A 20,044-nucleotide genomic window follows, 5' to 3' on the forward strand; every position below is an offset into this window, starting at 1 on the left:
ATATACCTGAAGATACACCCATCCACATTTCTTTCACTAGTGTCCTTTCTTCCCATCCTAGCAAAGCATAATTATGCACATACATTAGAGATGGCAGTTAAGCTTTAGTGCAGTGGTTTTTAACCTTTTTAGTCTCCCCAGAAATATGCATATTTCTCAGGGGTCCACAAACCCCAGGCCAGAGACCACTGCCTATTTGGAAAGTTGAGACATACTTGAGGATGATTGCAATCTCTCCTTCTTACCCCCTACTGGTACACCAGTTCCATTTCAGCTTGCTTCTGAAGTCCTCCACTGAGCTGAAACAGCATCCATGAGCTGACTCGGAGAGAGCTGCTATCCTAAGCCACCCTAGAGAGTGCCATAGGGAAAACACGATGTTAATGGAGAATTAGTCCCAAGTGGAAGGCACAACTCAAAACAAATAGGAACGGGTATGCCCCGCTCAACCATTTGCCTCCCTATTCTGGTACCCCTTTCTCCTTTCCTTTCCCTTATGTCTCTACCTCCTCTAAATTATCCTTCACACAAAGGTACCATAATAAGCAGCAACGAAATTCAGAGCAAACAAAACAACAAGTAAGTCATGCACGGTATTTCAACTCATTGCGAATGCCTTGCCCACAGGCGCCCATTTTAGAATGCATCTGTGGTAGAAACTCCCCACCACCGATATTTGCAAAGCTCTTCCTGCAGTGAAGGAAGTCCACTGAACAGTCTGCCCCGGACTACCACAGAGAATTTTACTGCTTTGTCCTCTTTACTCCTCACCAGATACTTTGACTTAGATGGATACGGAAAGTTTCTTTTCTGCCAAACTTCATTCCAATCTTAATCCTTCAAAGTGTTTCTTTAGACCCTCTTTACCTTGGTTCTGCCACTTCAGACACACTCTTCTAATAAAACTGTTATAGACAACAAAAAGTATTAGGCATCTTCTATGTGTAAACATCCTCAGAACACGAGACGGTTCGTGATTGGGAATTTCAAAGTTGCTTCTGAATTCCAGCAACCCTCCCCCAACATCCAGCCCCTAGAGTGCTAATGCCTACTCCCTTCCCTGGACCTGAGGCCCCAGCTCCACATCTCCTGCATCGCCTAATAGATGGGGACAAAAAAGAAGAGTGGCCAGTGGGCACCAATGACAAGTGGATGAAATTAGATCTTATAATTATACATTTCTGATGCATATTGATTTTATTCTTGTCACCTGGGGATAAGAGTCTACATAAGAGGCAGAGTGGCCAGGTGCGGCGGCACACGCCTGTAATCCCAGCACTTTGGGAGGCCAAGGCGGGTGGATCACCTGAGGTTGGGAGTTCAAGACCATCCTGGCCAACATGGTAAAACCCTGTCTCTACTAAAAATACAAAAATTAGCTGGGCGTGGTGGTGCATGCCTGTAATCCCAGCTACTTGGGAGGCTGAGGCAGAATTGTTTGAACCAGGGAGTTGGAGGTTGCAGTGAGCTGAGATCACACCACTGCACTCTAGCCTGGCAACAGAGCGAGACTCTGTCTCAAAAAAAAGAGGCTGGGTGCAGTGGCTTATGCCTGTAATCCCGACACTTTGGGAGGCTGAGGTAGATGGATCTCTTGAGCTCAGGAGTTCAAGGCCAGTCTGGGTAACATGCCAAAACCCCATCTCTACAAAAATACAAAAATTAGCTGGGTGTGGTGGTGAGTGCCTGTAATCCCAGCTACCTGGGAGGCTGAGGCAGGAGAATTGCTTGAACCAGGGAGTCGGAGGTTGCAGTGAGCCGAGATCATGCCACTGCACTCCAGCCTGGCAACAGAGCAAGATTCCATCTCAAAAAAAAAGAAAAGAAAAGAAAAAAAGAAAGAGGCCAGGTGCAGTGGCTCACACCTGCAATCCCAACACTTTGGGAGGCCGAGGCAGGTGGATCTCTTGAGCTCAGGAATTCAAGGCCAGTCTGGGTAACATGCCAAGATCCCATCTCCACAAAAAATGTAAAAATTAGCCAGGCGTGATGGCGTGTGCCTGTAGTCCCAGCTACTCAGGAGGCTGAGGTAGGAGATCACTTGAGCCCGGAAGGTCAAGGCTGCAGCGAGCTGAGGTCGTACCACTGCACTCCACCCGGGGTGACAGAGTAAGATAGTCTCAAAAAAAAAAAAAGAGTCTACGTAAGAAACCAGTCTTCCTAACCACCTGCTTAATTGAGGGAATGAAGGAAATAAATCTATTTAGGGATTTTAAAGACCTCTGCTGTCTTACTGATGGACTTTGCTCCATCTGCAAGAAAAACACAACCTCCTTTCAAGTAGGACTTCCCTTTCAAAGCCATCTATCATCTTGTTTCCTTGTTGATTTTTTAAGTAATAAATATTTATCTTAATTAAGACAACCAATGAATGTGCCATGTAATCAACACTGTCAGGTTCTTACCTATTAACAAGATCTTACTTAAATCTACAAGGCCCTTTAACACCAAGGTTTTTAAGGAGTTTGAATCTTTTAAAAATAATATTTAAATTTATTGTTTCACATTAGTTTGAATAAAGCACAAGCCAAGATGGCTTAAATATCATTTGCAGATGTCCAAGCTTCTTTACAATTACAGGTCGTGGACATCATCAACCTAGTCCTCGACTTGCAGCTAAAAAAGGCAACAGGTCTGTGTGAGTGACAGAAGAGCACATCCTACTCATGTCATGAGCAAAGAGTCAAAGTTGAAGAAACGGTAACGGTCTTGACATCAGCACTGTAAGAATTATTCTGCAGTAAACTCCAACCCAGAATGGGGAAGAGTACTGAATTCACTGAGCACATTCTGGACACAACTCTGACAGATTTCAGTCTCACGATCTCTGTCAGAGCAGGTTTCATTCTCCAATTCTCTTTCACAGAACAGTAGAACGTGAGCCTTCATAAAAGTAATTAACGGCCTTTCCGCTTCTTCATTTTTCCTCCAGCCACCTTGTTCCTGACACCAATAGCACCCTCTGTATCATCATTATCTCCAGCATCCTCTCGCGAGCGTTTCTTCTTTTCTCCATGCTCCCTTAACTCCTGCAAGAAAAAAAGAAGATGGGATTGAAAATGAATTACTGGCACTGAAGGTAACACATTCTAGTCCCCTCTCCTTAAGATCAAGTATCAAGTAACTTCCTGATGCCTGACATTAGCAAAGGAATGAGATCTAACTCCAAATATACAAAGATGTTAACCTTATTAGTAATCAAAACGTGAACATTAAAATAATAAGGTTTTATTTTCACATGGCAGATTGGCAAAGACTTAAGAGAAGGGTAATCCCCAGTATTGGCCAAGGTGTAGAAAAATTCACATATACTGTCACTTACAGTGCAATCTGCTATAGCTTTTCTTGGGGGAAGGGGCAATTTGGCATTCTGTATGAGTTCAAATTTTAACTGTGTACATCCCTTGGCCCAACAATTCTACTTCTAGGAATTTATTCTAAGGGAATAAGTATGCAAAGCTATACAAAGTAGGGAGTTCAACACTGTACCAAAGTAGAAAAAAACTGGAAAAAAGCATAAGCATCCATGAATGTAAGTATTTCATACACATGATGGAATTCTTTGTAGCCGTTAAGAAACGATCACATGAATCTGTATTTGTTGAAACAGAAAAATGTTAATCCTATATAATTAAAGTCTAATTATGGCTAAAGAAAGAAAAATAGCCAAATGTTATCAATGGTTTTCTGTGGGGAAAGGTTTACCTTTTCACTTACTACTTTAATCTTTTCTGTATTTTTTGAATTTTTTTCCCAATGCACATGTAATACTTTAACAAACAAAAATACCAAACAAAAAAATCCCATGTGGGCAGAATAAAAACCAAATCTGTACCTCAGCTACTCCAACCACCACCTATGGGCAAAGTTTCTCCATCCCTCAGACCAGAACTCCAGAAAGCAGGCAGCACTTCCAAGCGTTTTCCTCTAGAATCTTCTCATCACCACTATTACTGTTACTACTACTACAGGGTGAGTATCCCTTATCTGAAATACTTGGGACCAGCAGTGTTTCGGATTTCAGATTTTTTCTAATTCTAGAATATCTGCAGATACATAATGAGCTATCTTGGGGATGGGACTCAATTCTAAACACAAAATTCACTTGTTTCATATATACCTTATACACATTGTCTGAAGATAATTTTACACAGTATTTTTAATATTTTTGTGCATTAAAAACATTTTGACTGTGTCTTGGTAGCAACCTGTCACATGAGGTCAGGCATGGAATTTTCCACTTGTGGCAATCCTTTTGGCACTCAAAGTTTTGGATCGCCAGGCGTGGTGGCTCAAGCCTGTAATCCCAGCACTCTGGGAGGCTGAGGCGGATGGATCACCTGAGGTCAGAAGTTTGAGACCAGCCTGACCAAAATGGAGAAACCCCATCTCTACTAAAAATACAAAATTAGCTGGGCATGGTGGCGCATGCCTGTAATCCCAGCTACTTGGGAGGCTGAGGCAGGAGAATTGCTTGAACCTGGGAGGCGGAGGTTTCGGTGAGCCGAGATTATACCATTGCCCTCCAGCCTGGGCAACAAGAGTGAAACTCCGTCTAAAAAAAAAAAAAAAAAAGTTTGGATCTTGGTTTTGGATTTCAAATGTTTGGATCAGGTATGATCAACCCCTACTAGTAACTACGTAGTTTCTATTGGCTTCTCTGGTGCTTGTAAAACCCCGTAAGGTATTCAGGCAAGTGTTATTCCCAATTTACAGGTGAGAAACTGATTCTGATTCTGAGAAGTCAGGCACATTTCCCAAGCTCACACAGTTCACAGCTGTATCTTCTGACCTCAGGTCTGATGAATTATCTCACCACAGGTGACACGTGAACAGCTGCTGTGAATGTGTAAATGTCAGAATGAGGCCAACCCTGAATCCACCATTTGGTTGGATGGTCTAATGCAAATTACCTACCATCTCTGCACCTTAGTTTGTTCATCTGAAATTTGGAATAAAATAATACCCAGTTTCTGCAGTCTAGTGTGAGGGTTAATATAATAAAGTGGCACACAGTTAACATGGTTTGCACAGACACTGGTGAGAAAAGAAAGATGCATACCATTCGGGCAAATCTTTGGGCTTCAGCCACGCGTTCTGCCAGCATCATAACCTCATCATCCTGTGTTGGAAAGACTGGTAGTTTCTTCCCAATTAAGTGTTCTATGCGCTGGAAGAGTTCCACATCATACCTGAGGAAGGAAAACTGCACAGCTTTGGTTGCCTGGTAATGCAAATGCCTGTCCATTCCCAAACTATTATTATATGACACAACGCAATAGGAGCCATAGGTTTAAACAATATTGAACATATTATTTCTTTTCTAAATATGGGTTAAGTGCAATCTCTGTGCATAGCCCATTAGAAAATCACTCCAAGGAGGCCAGGCGTGGTGGCTTGCAACTATAATCCCAATGCTTTGGGAGATCAAAGCAGGAGAATCACTTGAGACCAGGAGTTCCAGACCAGCCTGGACAACATAGTGAGATGCCATCTCTATAAAAAAATTAAAAATTAGCCAACCGTGACGGCCTGTGCCTATAGTCCCAGCCATTCGACGTTGAGGCATGAGGACTACTTGAGCCCAGGAGTTTGAAGCTGCAGTGAGCTATTATCAAGCCACTGCACTCCAGCCTGGGCAACAGAGTGAAACCTTGCTGCTTAAAAAAAGAAAGAAAGAAAGAAAGAAAAATCGGCCGGGCAGGTGGCTCGTGCCTATAATCCCAGCACTATGGGAGGCTGAGGCAGGTGGTTTGCGCCTGTAATCCCAGCACTATGGGAGGCTGAGGCAGATGGATCGCTTGAGCTCAGGAGTTCAAGACCAGCCTGGCCAACATGACAAAACCCTGTCTCTGCTAAAAATATTTTTTAAAAAGCCAGGTGTGCTGGCATGCACCTGTGGTCCCAGCTACTTGGGAGGCTAAGGTGAGGTAGGAGGATTGCTTGAGCCTAGGGGGTGGAAGGTGCACTCAGCCAAGGTCGCACCACTGCACTCCAGCCTAGGCAACAGAGCGAGACAAATTAAAAAAAAAAAAAAAAAAAAGAGGGAAGGAGGGAGAAAATCCCTCAAGGTATTTATTCACAGGACAGCCTTGGGTACATAAAAATTTGTTCCTCCAAAAAAAAAAAAATTGGAAATAGTTATTCTAACGCTTTCTGAGTTGACACAAAGGCAATTGCTCTCCAGCTCTAGGTACCACTCTACCATTCTACATGCCAAATACTATACTAGATCTTTTACATATATCATCTCCAATTTTCACCAAAACCCTGCTAGATAGGTATTGCTATTCCCATCTTTCAACGCCTTCATCCTGGTTTTCAGTATGAAAGTGAGTAGTGTAGTAAATGATAGCGCCAGGTTCCCAGTCAGTGGCTCGAAAGTTCTGCTCTTTTCTCTACATTGCTCTGCCCCTAAAGCTGATTTACTTACTGCGTGACAAAAGTAATAGCCTTTCCGGAGCGCCCAGCTCTAGCTGTTCGACCTACTCGATGGATGTAATCCTAAAACCAAAAGGGTACATAAATTCAAGTTATATGGATTATAAGTAAAAAAAATAAAAAAATTTAAAAAACCTAAGTATGCAAAGTCTTGCCATAAAACTTTGAAAGAAAATAGATTCATGTCATAACATGGAGAAAATAAATGGCCTGGGCAATCTGTTGAGACAAATCTACTTCATCTTTTTTATTCTCCTTGCAGCACAAAATGGATCCAATGCTTTCCCCTCTTTCATAGAAAGATAAATCTACAAAGCATATCTACATGGTCGCAAGCTGCATGGTGTTTTAAAAAACAGCACTGGATCTCGAGGCAGAGCTGGGTTATAGCTGTGGTCCTTCCCACCTGCCAGTTACACAATTACCTGCAAATTACATAACCTCCCTGAACCTTGGTTTCTATTTATTGAACAGGCATAGAAATACATGCCCAAATTATAGAGTTGTTATGAAAATCAAATGAGATAGCACCTCATCTACAGCAGTTAAATACAAAGACAAGAGACACACCAGTCTCATCCAGGGGTGCTTCTGTCATCCTCAAGGGACACTGGTAATGTCTGGAAATACTTCTGATTATCACAAGTGGAAGAGTGTGTGATGCTGTCATCTAGTGGGTAGAGGCCAGGAATGCTACTAGGAATCCTTCAACTCAAAGAACAACCCTTCAACAAAGAATTCGACAGCTTAAAATGTTAATAGTGCCAAGGCTGAGAAACCTTGAGATACACTGAGAACTACAAGTTGTCATTCTCAAGAAATGACAGTGACATGATCAGTATGTGGTGCACCTGCCTCTACTATGAGCATCTAATAACTCTCCTTGGCTACCTCTTTCATATGTACTAACGTTACATACACAGGCCTGTGCAAGATGATGAGAATGAACTAATCAAGGGCTTTCTTGTTTTTTGATACTTAATTAACCAGGAACAAAAAAACTGCTGTAACTAAGGAAAGACAGAAGACACTCCATTAAGAAACACACTTTAGGACTAGAAAGGCAAGTTAGCAACAGGACTCACCTTGGAATGGGTAGGAATGTCAAAGTTGACAACTACATCTACATGAGGTATGTCCAAACCCCGGCTGGCAACGTCAGTTGCTAGAAGAATGGAACGGGCCTTGGCCTTAAACTTATTAAGGGATCCTAGGCGCTTACTCTGAGGTAATGAGAAAGAAATGTTGGAAAACTTAACATACATTTTGGAATACAAAACACAAAACAGACAAACACAAGAACAAAGAGACATAAATTTTTCAAAGTTTTTTTCCCCCCAACTTTTGAATGGGGCTTCACAGGTCAAAACAGAAATATGAAGCAACAAGAAATTAAAAAAAAAATGATACAAAATAAGGGTAGCCTGACACAATAGAAAAGTAACTGTGAAATAATTTATTAATGTTTTTAGAGACCAGAGTCATTATTACCATTAGGGCTGAATACATCAACTCAACAGCTTGCAAACCAGACAGCTACATATGAAATATTCTAATGGGAGCCTCTTGCTACCCTGGGAGAAAGTAAGCATCTAGAGCAACGCTTCAAAGCCCATAAAATGAGAACAATTATGGAAACAGGCATCAGTGCCCTATGTCCTTATTGTACAAATCTATTGTTAGGAGGTTTATCTCGCTCATGCCATCAGTGCATGGCTGATGATGACGATGAATCCTTACCTGACTCATTTGTCCATGGAGGGGGATGGCAGTGAATCCAAGATTTCGCAGTAGCAAAGCTGTTCTCTGGGTATTATTACAGGTGCTGCAGAATATCATAAAGGAGTTTCCCGCCAATTCATTTAGAATATAAACCAGGTAGGTATCCTAAGTTACAAACCCAAAACAATATATGTCATCGAACCTGGGAGAAAGGATTGGAGACCTGGCATATACATAAGGTAAAGACTAACCCTATAGTTGCTTCTCAATTATCCAGACCTCCATTATCCAGACCTCCAGCTGCCAGCTTAGGATTCCTTAACCAGCATTATCATCTCTGTGAACCACTATTCCCCACAGAGCCTAAAGGCAGGCAAGAGATCTGTCCTCAGAAAACAGAAGTCCTTATATCAAAGCACAAAACCAGAGGCTTCATCCTAAATAAAAGTCACATTATAAGCGAACAAAGGAAAAATTACCTCAAGGATGGGGATGGGAAGGAATTATATGATTACATCATGACCTCATTATTGTGGTTTAATATGTTGTGAATTCCTGGCATGTCTAGTTTATCGGTGATAATATAAGCACAACACGCCCTCTAAAGCAAACAGACAGGATGCCAATCTGCATTACAGCTCTTGGCTAATCAAGGGTTGACACATTTTCAGATGCTTTGGTGAAAAGAAGAGGGAGAGGCAGGAATGATCAAAGTAAACACTTTACCTTGAATTTAGAGGGAATAAAAATATAATATTGCTGTAATTTTTCAACTGTCTGGTATTTAGAGGAAACGGCACATTTCACAGGATTTTTCAGAGCTGCTCGCTGAAGCTTTTGCACCTGGAGGAAGAAGATCCAGAACAGCACACTGATGCCTAAACACTCCTTATTTATATGGTTTGACTCTGTGTCCCCACTCAAATCTCATGTTGAATTGTAATCCCCACATGTCACGGGAGGGACCTGGTGGGAGGTGACTGGATCATGGAGGTGGTTTTCCCCCATGTTGTTCTCATGATAGTGAGTTCTCACAATTTCTGATGGTTTTAAAGTGTGGCACTGCCCCTACCTCCTGCCACCATGTAAGACGTGCCTTGCTTCCCCTTCGCCTTCTGCCATAATTGTAAGTTTTCTGAGGTCTCCCCAGCCATGTGGAATTGTGAGTCAATTACACCTCTCTTTTCTGTATAAATTACCTAGTCTCAGATAGTTCTTTATAGCAGTGTGAAAATGGACTAAAGCAATTTATTTTTACTTATTGTTATTATTGTTGTTACCATTTACTTTATGTATCAATTCTCATAAAGAAGAAACAAAAGTCCTAGCAAATTTCACCTTCTTGGTCATGGTGGCAGAGAAGAGGAATGTTTTCCGATCTCGAGGGATCACTTTGAGGATCTTGTCAACCTAAGGCACAAAGAGGAAAAGATGCCAATATGATATTCAGACTGGAAGAGCTGCAAATCCTCTAGGTAATGAAGGAGGTAGACGTTAACAAATTAAATATACCACTGTGAGGATTTGGTACTCGAAAATTCAATTCGATTCAGCTAAAGTTTACTGAATATTTACTGCCTGATACCCCACCAGACACTATTAAAAAAATACCTTTCTAAGAAAAGAACAGTTTAAATTAGTAGACCAGAGTTGATCTAAGAGAAAAGTCAAGAATAAGTATTAATCAACTAAGTAAGCTGGGATTAGTGGGTCATCAAAGAAAATAAAGATATTTCAGGGTATATGTCAAGGTCTAAATTAAATGAAATGGAAAAGAAAATCCAGTTTTGATATTTCCCATTTCTGGAGTCAGAGTCAGACTATATTCTAAAGATAAAAGGGTGCTGAGAAACTGCAATTTGAAGAATATCAAGAATGAAACTGATACTGATGCAATGTTCTACATAAAACAAGTGGGCAATGAACCAAATTTTGAAACAGGAACCTGAGATGCTCTAAGAGGAGGAAAGAAATTGAGAGCTCACCTCTGTCTCAAAATCCATATTCAGTATTCGGTCGGCTTCGTCCATGACCAAGTATTTGAGAGCTCTCAAGTTGAAACCTTTCGTATTTTCCAAGTGGTCAATCAGTCGACCAGGAGTTGCTACCAAGAAAGGTTGAGGAGAAACAGTGATGTTTCACAACAGGACGAAATACAACAACAACAAACAAATAAAGTTACCTGCCCCACCCCACAGCTCTCCACCAAATTTAACTTAAGAAATTAAAAAATTTAACAGGGTTACAAAATCTGTTTCTCAAAGTCTTTCTATCCAATATTGGTAGATTTTCTCCAATTCATCACTGCCAGTGTCTTTTACCTTCGTCAGTTACTCACCTATTATTATATGTGGTTTTTTTGCAAGGGCCAAAGATTGAGACATTGAATCAATTCCACCCACAATCACAGCTACAGAGAGAAAAAAAACATAGAGATGAGATCCTTAATTTTTTTCCACAGTCCACTGAACATCTTTTAGAGCCAATGCCAGATTTCTACTTAAGCTTGTTCTTCCCTTACAATTAATACTCTTCCCAAAGCTAAAATACAGCATTAGCTCTTTGGGTCAATGAATTATGCTAGCAATACCTCCCTCCATTCTCCTTTCACACTCATTCTTCACTTGTGATGGCAACCTAGGATCCCTTCCCTCTCAGACACTTACCACTCTGCACTCCAATAGAGGACCCCAGGGCTTCAAACTGCTCTGAGATCTGAAAGGCCAGCTCCCGAGTCGGGGTAAGAACTAGGGCAAACAAACGCTGTGGGGTCTCCAGCAGTGCATTCAGAATGGGCAAAGCAAAGGCGCCTGTTTTTCCAGAGCCAGTTTCTGCCAGCCCGATGATATCACGACCTAGAAGAAAAAGAAATTCAAAAGCCAAGTTAATTCTCTCTGCAGTATTTCTGTGTCTTCTACAATGACACAATGCTGGGCACAAAGTAGACGCTTAATAAATATCTGATGAACTGGGGACAGAGGAAAGTTGAATAAACAGAAAAGACATGGTCTCTCTCTTAGATAAGCTCAAAACCCAGTGGTGAGACAGTCTGATATACAAATTCATTATAATGTGATAAGAGTTTTAATATAAGCCCCTGCAAAATACAGTTAGAACACAAGGAAAAGTAATTACTGCCCAGAAGAGTCAAAAAAGGCTAACAGAGGTGATTAAGTGAGTTAAACCTGGAAGTAAGCAAAGAAGGGAAGAAAGGATATTCCTGTAAGAGGAAAGATAATTATAATTAAAGCTTTAAAGAACATAGCATGCTGGCCAGGCGTGGTGGCTCACACCTGTAATCCCAACACTTTGGGAGGCTGAGGCGGGCACATCACCTGAGGTTGGGAGTTCGAGACCAGACTGACCAACATGGAAAAAACCCTGTCTCTACTAAAAATACAAAATTAGCCAGGCATGGTGGCGCATGCCTGTAATCCCAGCTACTCGGGAGGCTGAGGCAGAGTTGCTTGAACCCAGGAGGCGGAGGTTGAGGCGGTGGTGAGCGGAGATCGTGCCATTGCACTGCAGCCTGGGCAACAAGAGCGAAACTCCGTCTCAAAAAAAAAAAAAAGAACATAGCATGCATAGTTAGGCTGAGAAGTACAACGTGGCTGGAACACAGAAGTGTTAAGGGAGAAAGAGAGAAGAATGAGGCTAGAGTTTTGATGTTTTCCTATAAGAGAGAATTGAAGGATTTTAAACAGGGAATATCATGATCAGTATTACTGTTTAGGAAGATAAACTCTAGGCCTGATGGCATAAGGAGAAGCCAAGGAACCTTACAGTGCATGCCATTTACTGCTCCTTCTGAGGGAAGAATGCTCTAAGTAATTCTTTAAGAACAGGTCACCACTGTTTGTTATCACCACTCAAGCCACAACTTATAAGATCTGGAAATTAACTCCTGGGTGGAGATCACTATCTCCAGGCTGGCTGTAGTGCATAGGCAGCTATGCATTACAACAGTGTCCAGTGAGAACACTCCCTCTCAAATCACGACCCCTACAGTTGCTGCCCCTGTTCTATGACTGCGTAACAGCTGAGAAGTCTTCTTTACCTAGAAGACAATCCTACAATAAACAAATCCCTTTCCCTTGACATAACCTGAACATGACTTACAATCTGAAATGACTTAAATGACCAGAACAGGGAAAACAAAGGCTCAACCGGGACATCAGATATAATTCAGGGGAGATATGATGGTGGCCTGAAATGAGGCCAGGAATGAGCACAGGAATGAGTGAGATTCAGAAACTAACAAAGGTGAATGTGGGTGACGCACACATTTTTAGTACAGGATACTCAAAAGCCAAAAACTGAGATATAGGCAACAGAAAAATTAGTCCTGGTTAGGAAAATAAGGACTTTGGTTTCCACACAGGGAACTTAGAACTTAAGATTCCTGCAGTAAACTCAAAGAGGTATGTCTAAAAACCAGTTGGACATACTTGTTTGGAGCTCAGGAAAAAAGTGGGGTTAGAACAGACATGGGACATAAATATCCTACCACTGGTACTCCCTCAGGGGCAGATGCTTCAGAACAATCCATGAGACATATATATATATATATGACCGGTCCCATGCCTGGAAATTCTGATTCAGTATTTCTCACCCAAATCTCATCTTGAATTGTACTCCCATAATTTCCACATGTTGTGGGACAGAGCCGGTGGGAGATAATTTGAATCATGGAGGCGGTTTCCCCCACACTGTTCTCACAGTAGTGCATACGTCTAGTGAGATCTGATGGTTTTGTCAAGGGGTTTCTGCTTTTGCATGTCTCTAATTTTCTCTTGCCGCCACCAGGTAAGAAGCGCCTTTTGCCTCCTGCCATGATTCTGGGGGCTCCCCAGACACACATGGAACTGTAAGTCCAATTAACCCTCTTTTTCTTCCCAGTCTTGGGTGTGTCTTTATCATCAGTGTGAAAACGGATTAATAGCTGGGCGCGGTGGCTCAAGCCTGTAATCCCAGCACTTTGGGAGGCCGAGGCGGGTGGATCACGAGGTCAGGAGATCGAGACTATCCTGGCTAACATGGTGAAACCCCGTCTCCACTAAAAATACAAAAAACTAGCCGGGCGTGGTGGCGGGCGCCTGTAGTCCCAGCTACTTGGGAGGCTGAGGCGGGAGAATGGCGTGAACCCGGGAGGCGGAGCTTGCAGTGAGCCGAGATCACGCCACCGCACTCCAGGCTGGGAGACACAGCGAGACTCCGTCTCAAAAAAAAAAAAAAAAAAAAAAGAAAACGGATTAATACACAGTGTATCCTAGTGAATTACATTTTTTAGCCTTCCTTTCATTAACATCAGTGTTTTCCATTCAAAAGCAAATGCACAGATGTGAAATACAAGTCAAACCAGACAACGGACTGATGTTTTAGAGATTACAGACAAATGACAATCCAGGGATAAAATGTCTCACTCATCTACTTATTGTAATGTTCCCCAGTGGCAGGGTAGGTAATAATGAATTGCAACAGCATCTACCTATCTGAGAAACAAAGGTCAGTGTAAGCAAATGATTCCCGAAGCTTTTTAGTCTTCAACTCCTTGGGGATACTGCTGTCCTGCCTGTGTAACACAATACACCTTCGGGAACAGGGGGCAGGGCAGCTACGATTTGTTCTTTTTTTGTCAAGGGAAATCTTAACATTTCAGAAGAAAGGAGTACATAAGAAAGATTTAGGGAAGTAAAGGAGCTGAAGTTGCCTGGTTGACGAAGCAGTAAGCACTGCTCGCTGCCCACAGCTGAGGCCTGCACTGCTTTCAGTTTTTTAATGAGTCCCTCAGAGCAACCCTCAGTTTGTGAAACTGATATATTTTTCTATGTCATCTCCTTTCTTCATCTCTGAAGAAACCTCTAAGCCTTTTCAGTGTTTATACCTGTAGAGAATATACCAGCATGCATAAACTCCGTAAGAGCAGAATAAATTTTGTCATATAGACCTGCCACGTTGCTAGCACTGAACATAAGTGCTTGCTACATGGCAGCCATTAATAAGCTGTTTGAAATTCCTTGAGAACAACTCTAAGTGATCTCTGAAACAGAAATAAATAGATGGTGTCTCACTATGTTACCCAGGCAGGTCTCAACCTCCTGGTCTCAAGCAATCCTCCCACCTCAGCCTCCCAAAGTGCTGGGATTACAAGCATGAACCACCATGCTCATCAAAGAACTCTTGATCTCTTGATAGTAACACATGTTGATGCAGATCCATTAACAGAGGTTTTCTGAGCTATAAGATTCTATGTTCAAATTCCAGCTCTAGCAATAATTAGTTAGGTGACTCTAGCCAAAGGACTTAACTCCCTGAGCCTCAATTTCCTCACTAATAAAATAATTATCCCTACCTACTATTCAGCATATTATAAGGTTTAAGAACAGCGGACAATCTGGGCTCAGTAACTTTGCAGAAACTGAAAACGTCATTAGTCCCAAATTCAAATTTAGAGTTATTTTAATCGAATAACAACAGCAACAAAATCAAACATTAGATTATTTGAATCGTTTCTATAGATTCAAATGAAATATTTATAAACTACTCATTAGAATGAGACAAACCCAATAAGGATAAAGACATTTTCCATGGTGATCGTGTCTGTCAGTTCCTAGCAATCTTCCACTGACCCCTCCCTATTCTTTTCTGCATCAAATTTAAACTTATGGCTGAAAGCATTAAAATAATTTTAGGATGGCCGGGCACAGTGGCTCAAGCCTGTAATCCCAGCACTTTGGGAGGCCGAGACGGGCGGATCACAAGGTCAGGAGATCGAGACCATCCTGGTGAATACAGTGAAACCCCGTCTCTACTAAAAAATACAAAAAACTAGCAGGGCAAGGTGGTGGGCGCCTGTAGTCCCAGCTACTCGGGAGGCTGAGGCAGGAGAATGGCGTAAACCCGGGAGGAGGAGCTTGCAGTGAGCTGAGATCTGGCCACTGCATCCCAGCCTGGGCGACAGAGCGAGAATCCCTCTAAAAAAAAAAAAAAAAAAAAATAATAATAATAATAATAATAATTGTAGGATTACTGCCAGCTGTTTTGACTCCTTTTTCTCACCTATGCTGTAGGGCAAGCTGGAAAAGTTAAAATGCACGAACGCTTCTTGCTGTTTTTTTTTTTTTTGAGACAGAGTTTTGTTCTTGTTGCCCAGGCTGGAGTGCAATGGCGCAATCTCGGCTCACCGCAACCTCTGCCTCCCAGGTTCAAGTGATTCTCCTGCCCCAGCCTCCCGAGTAGCTGGGATTACAGGCATCTGCCACCACCCCGGTTAATTCTGTATTTTTAGTAGAGACGGGGTTTCTCCATGTTGGTCAGGCTGGTCTTGAACTCCCGACCTCAGGTGATCTACCTGCCTTAGCCTCCCAAAGTGCTGAGATTGCAGGCGTGAGCCACCGCGCCCGGCAACTTCTTGCTATTTGAAAGTAATGCTGGGCCACCGATACTTCTTTCCCACAACTGGCCTTTCTATGGTCCTTATCCTTCAAACTTCTCTGCACAGGTTGGAAGTGTTTATTAGCCCCTCCTTGAAACACTTTCCCTTCCCTAATTTATGTGAAACTATACTCTCATGATTTTCAACCCTCTACTGAATCTTCCAATTTTTCCTCTGTCATCTTTGCCAATCTAATCCATTTCTAATCTCAGCTATAACTGCTCTTTGGATACAATGTCTATATCCACCTCTGGCCTCTCAATCAAGTTCCAATCCCAGGATTCCAACTGGGTATTTTTTTTCCTTTTTTATTGTCCCTCAGTTTTACTAATTGACAAAAAATTATAATATACTTATGGTATAGAATGCAAAGTTTAGATATATGTATACTTTGTGAAGTGATTAAATCAAGCTCATTAACCTATCTGTCACCTCACATACTTGTCATTTTTGTGGTGAGAACATTTAAGATCTACTCTCCTAGCAATTTTCAAATACACAAAACATTATTAACTGTAGTCATCATGCTATTCAATAGATCTTCAGAACTTATCCATCCCGGCTAACTGAAACTGTACCCTGAGCAACATTTCCCCATTCCCCTCCCACAAGGTCAACTCTATCTCATTGATATCCAAAATCAATTACTTCCAACTGAACTCATCTTTCCTGAATTCTCCCCCCATTCCCTTTTTGTATCAGTGGTACACCAATAATATGCCCTAAACATAACAGCCCACAAACTTAGCGATAATCTTAGATTTTCCCCACCCCTTCCTTGCCTTCCACTTGCTTAACTGGTTGTAAAATCAAGGATTATTTTTCTAACATTTTCTTTTTCATTCTACCACCACCCTACCCATTATTTATTGCTAAAATCATTACAATAACCTACTAATTGGTTTCCCAGACTCCAGTCTCTTGTCTCTAATCTTTCACAGCTATGAGATTAATCTTCCAAGAGTACAACTCTAAATCCTTAATCTCCAAAAATGCCCCACTGCCTATGAAACGAAGACCAAATTCTTTGACCCAGCACTCAAATCTTTCATAATCTGGCCCCAGTCACCTTACTAAACTTTTTCACCACTCTGCTAAGTACTTGCAAATCTCCATGTGTGCCTGTGTTTTCCAGACTGGCTTTTTTTCCATGCTGTTCCCTATGCCTAGAAAGTTCTCCCTTCCCATCATATCTGAATGTCTAAATCCTTCTAAATTCAGTCCTCAAGGTTCAGCTCACATGTCTTCCCAACCTCCCCAGCCAAAAACAAAATGAAATAAATCTTCTCTAATCCATCCTAATTAGAAGTAATCTCTTCTCCCTCAGTGCACTCTGAATGTAACTTTCTTAGGTCCCTGTTCAACTTGTAATAAATTTATAATTATCTCTTTAATAGATTATGGACTCTTGGAGAGGACAGACTATTAATCTCCAGTGCCTTACATTTACAACAAATAGTAACTATTTATGGAAAGAGCAAATGGAATTTTGTAGAGTAAGTCTAACCTCTTTTCCACATGACAGCTCTTCAAATCATTAAATCTTTCAATTATTATCAATAGCTAGGTTAATTATTAATAATTAGTAATAATTATAGCTTACATTAATCACTAATATAGTAATAATAGCTACATTAATACTAACAATAATTAGCCACATTACCCCTCTTATAATACTAGCTAAGATTACATTCACTTTTTCTGAGGATCTTAATAGATTTCAGTTAACTAAGACCTCTGGGTCTCTTTTATCACCCACCCAAATCCTGTAAAGTTGGTACTTTAGGAATCTAAGAGCAGGTCTTTATTTCTATTCCTATTAAAGTTCATCCTGTTACGGCCAGGTGTGGTGGCTCACGCTTGTAATCCCAGCACTTTGGGAGGCCAAGGCAGGTGGATCACTTGAGGTTAGGAGTTCGAGACCAGCCTGGCCAACATGCTGAAACCCTGTCTCTACTAAAAATACAAAATTAGCTGGGCATGGTGGTGCGCCTGTAATCCCAGTTACTCGGGAGGCTGAGGCGGGAGAATTGCTTGAACCTGGGAGGCGGAGGTTGTAGTGAGCCAAGATCGCACTACTGCACTCCAGCCTGGGCGACAGAGCAAAATTCTGTCTCAAAAAAAAAAAAGTTCCATCTTAAAAAAAACCTCAAAAACAAAAAAGTTCATCCTGTTAGTTTCAGTTCCACTAGCCATCAATCAGCACTTTAACCACTCTTTTACAAATCTGATAAACATGGCTCACAGCAAGAATTCTCAACTCCTCAAGACACACATATGTGTTCCAGGCATCCTTCCCTGTCTAAGTGTGCACCCATTGATGTATAAAGTCTACCAAGATTGTCGTTAATATACTTTAATCCAGGGCTTCCTTAAAGACAGCATCTGTGGCAGAGAACAAACCCTTTTAGTTATTAAGACAGAAAGTAAGCTCTGTAAAACTGGAGAATGACATTTTCAAACGCCATTACCCAAACTTTGTACCTTTAGTGACCATATCCTTATTTCACTTGAAGTATGCAAGCAACAGCTTTCAAAAGGGGTATCTAATTGAGATAACTTTATATTAAATCTGTACGAAGTCACACAACCTACCTTGTAAGGCCAAAGGAATAGCTTCAATCTGGATCTTGGTGGGTTTTGTCCATCCCAACTGGTCACAAGCTTCACACAACACATCTGTCACACCCTTAGAATTCAGAAAAATATACCTTAGCCAAGAACAGCACACCCCTACCTCCCTCCGACTTAACTGACTTTGTCAGAACCATCATGTACAACCAATATGCTTTCTTTAAAAGGTATTTGCTGTGCATCTCAGAGCTTACTCTTTATACCATGAGACAGTAGCTCAAGACTTAACGAACACTTTCTGCTCACCAAGGCCAAGGCCAAGTGCTTTACATGTAGCATCTCATTTAATCGTCACAACAATTCTGCGAGGTAAGTACTTATTACTATCCCCAATTTACAGATATGAAAAGAGAAACACAGAGAGATAACAACTTGTCTATAGTAAGAGACTGGGTCAAAATTCAAATCTGGTTGGTTCATCTGACTCCAAAGCTCCAGCTATAAAGAGACCAGTTCCCCATATGTACGACCTCCTGGACACATATAAACGTTGCCACACTAAAGTGGCGAATAGGGCAAATGGGGCTCTCAGGGCCCAGCAGCCCTCCCACCACCCAAACTCAGAGCACGCCCGAAACCCAGCCCTCTGAAATTCTGGGGAAAACCCAAGGTAGGCCCCGAGATGCTTTTGTGCACTATCAGAGCGGGATCTAAGGTAATTGGGTCTGCCTGAGCCTAGCACCAGAGTACATAAAAGAAGCCAGCGCCATCCATTCTCACCAGGTCTTTAAATGTTTTAGTTTCCTCCTCTTCCATCACTGACTGGGACGCTTCGGTCGGAGAATCGCGTTCCTCGGGCGCCGCCATCTTGTCTGAAGTCTCCGGAAGTGGGTCTGCGGCGCGCGGGATCCTGGGAAATGTAGTTTTAGTTCTCCCCGAACGGCTTGCTCTGGGCGCCCCCTGCGGGCTTGCCGGGGATTGCACCCGTGCGCTAGGCGGGTGGGGCCCAGTGAATATGCGCGCGTAGGCAGGCGGAATAGGTCCGATTGCAGAAGGGGCTGATCACCGGGGAATCGAGTTGACCTTTAGATCCCTTTTAAAGCGCCTTCCCTAAGTATGTCGCCAGTTATGTTCCCCGGTTTTCTAACCATAGAGTTTGGAACGGATTGATATCACAATGCCATTTTTTAATTATAGTATTACCTTATTCAATAATTTTGAGAGCCCACCATATGCTAAGGCTGTGCTAGATGCCTAGTGAACAGGACAGCGACCCCTGCCCTCGTGGAGAAAAAGGAGACAGAAAAAGGAGATAAGCTATCACAGATAATTTCAAATTGTGAAAAGTAGCTGGGTGTGCTCATGCCTGTAACCCCAGCACTTCGGGAGGCTGAGGCGGGTGGATCACTTGAGCCCAGGAGTTCGAGACCAGCCTGGGCAACATGGCAAAACCCTGTGTCTACAAAAAATACAAAAATCAGTCGGGCATGCATGGTGGCATGCGCCTGTAATCCCAGCAACTCAGGGGGCTGAGGTTGTGGGATCACTTGACCCCGGAGGTTGAGGCTGCAGTGAGCGGAGATCCTGCCGCTGCACTCCAGCCTGGGTGACAGAGTGAAACCCTGTGTACATAAAAATGACAGAGTAACCTGCCGAGGGTGGGTTGTGGGGATAACTGTGGATTGGGAAGGCCTCTCTGAGACGGTGATATTTGAGTTAAGACCTCACTGTTGAGCAGGAGAAAACGTTTTAAGATCCCGGGAGATAATTATTCCAGAGTTAGAGAATTCCAATACCAAGACTGTGAAGCTACTGAGGCTATTCTGGAAAGCAGCAAATTCAGAGCTGTATGTTGTATGCCCCAAGGCCAGC

The 20,044-nt window shown here is 42.2% G+C and overlaps 1 protein-coding gene across 2 annotated transcripts; it reads right to left on the reverse strand.

Annotated features, from left to right (window-relative positions):
• Positions 1-2,469: 2,469 nt before the first annotated feature.
• DDX47 (DEAD (Asp-Glu-Ala-Asp) box polypeptide 47) lies at positions 2,470-19,195 on the reverse strand. 2 transcript variants are annotated; one of them, XM_011993627.1, is made up of 12 exons: positions 18,953-19,195; positions 18,194-18,287; positions 10,830-11,018; positions 10,502-10,573; positions 10,149-10,267; positions 9,502-9,573; positions 8,890-9,006; positions 8,182-8,328; positions 7,527-7,664; positions 6,434-6,504; positions 5,063-5,192; positions 2,471-3,029 (listed from the first exon to the last, which is right to left on the reverse strand). In XM_011993627.1, exons 1-12 carry the CDS (start codon positions 19,037-19,039, stop codon positions 2,898-2,900), a joined length of 1,368 nt encoding a protein of 455 aa, XP_011849017.1. In that variant the 5' UTR covers positions 19,040-19,195; the 3' UTR covers positions 2,471-2,897. The 2 variants fall into 2 exon arrangements, with proteins under 2 accessions (XP_011849018.1, XP_011849017.1); XM_011993628.1 differs by lacking the exon at positions 8,182-8,328 and having other exon boundaries at positions 2,470-3,029.
• Between the last annotated feature and the right edge of the window lie 849 nt (positions 19,196-20,044).

Source organism: Mandrillus leucophaeus, unplaced genomic scaffold, assembly GCF_000951045.1.
Source record: "Mandrillus leucophaeus isolate KB7577 unplaced genomic scaffold, Mleu.le_1.0 Scaffold431, whole genome shotgun sequence".
Taxonomy (NCBI): Eukaryota; Metazoa; Chordata; class Mammalia; order Primates; family Cercopithecidae; genus Mandrillus; species Mandrillus leucophaeus.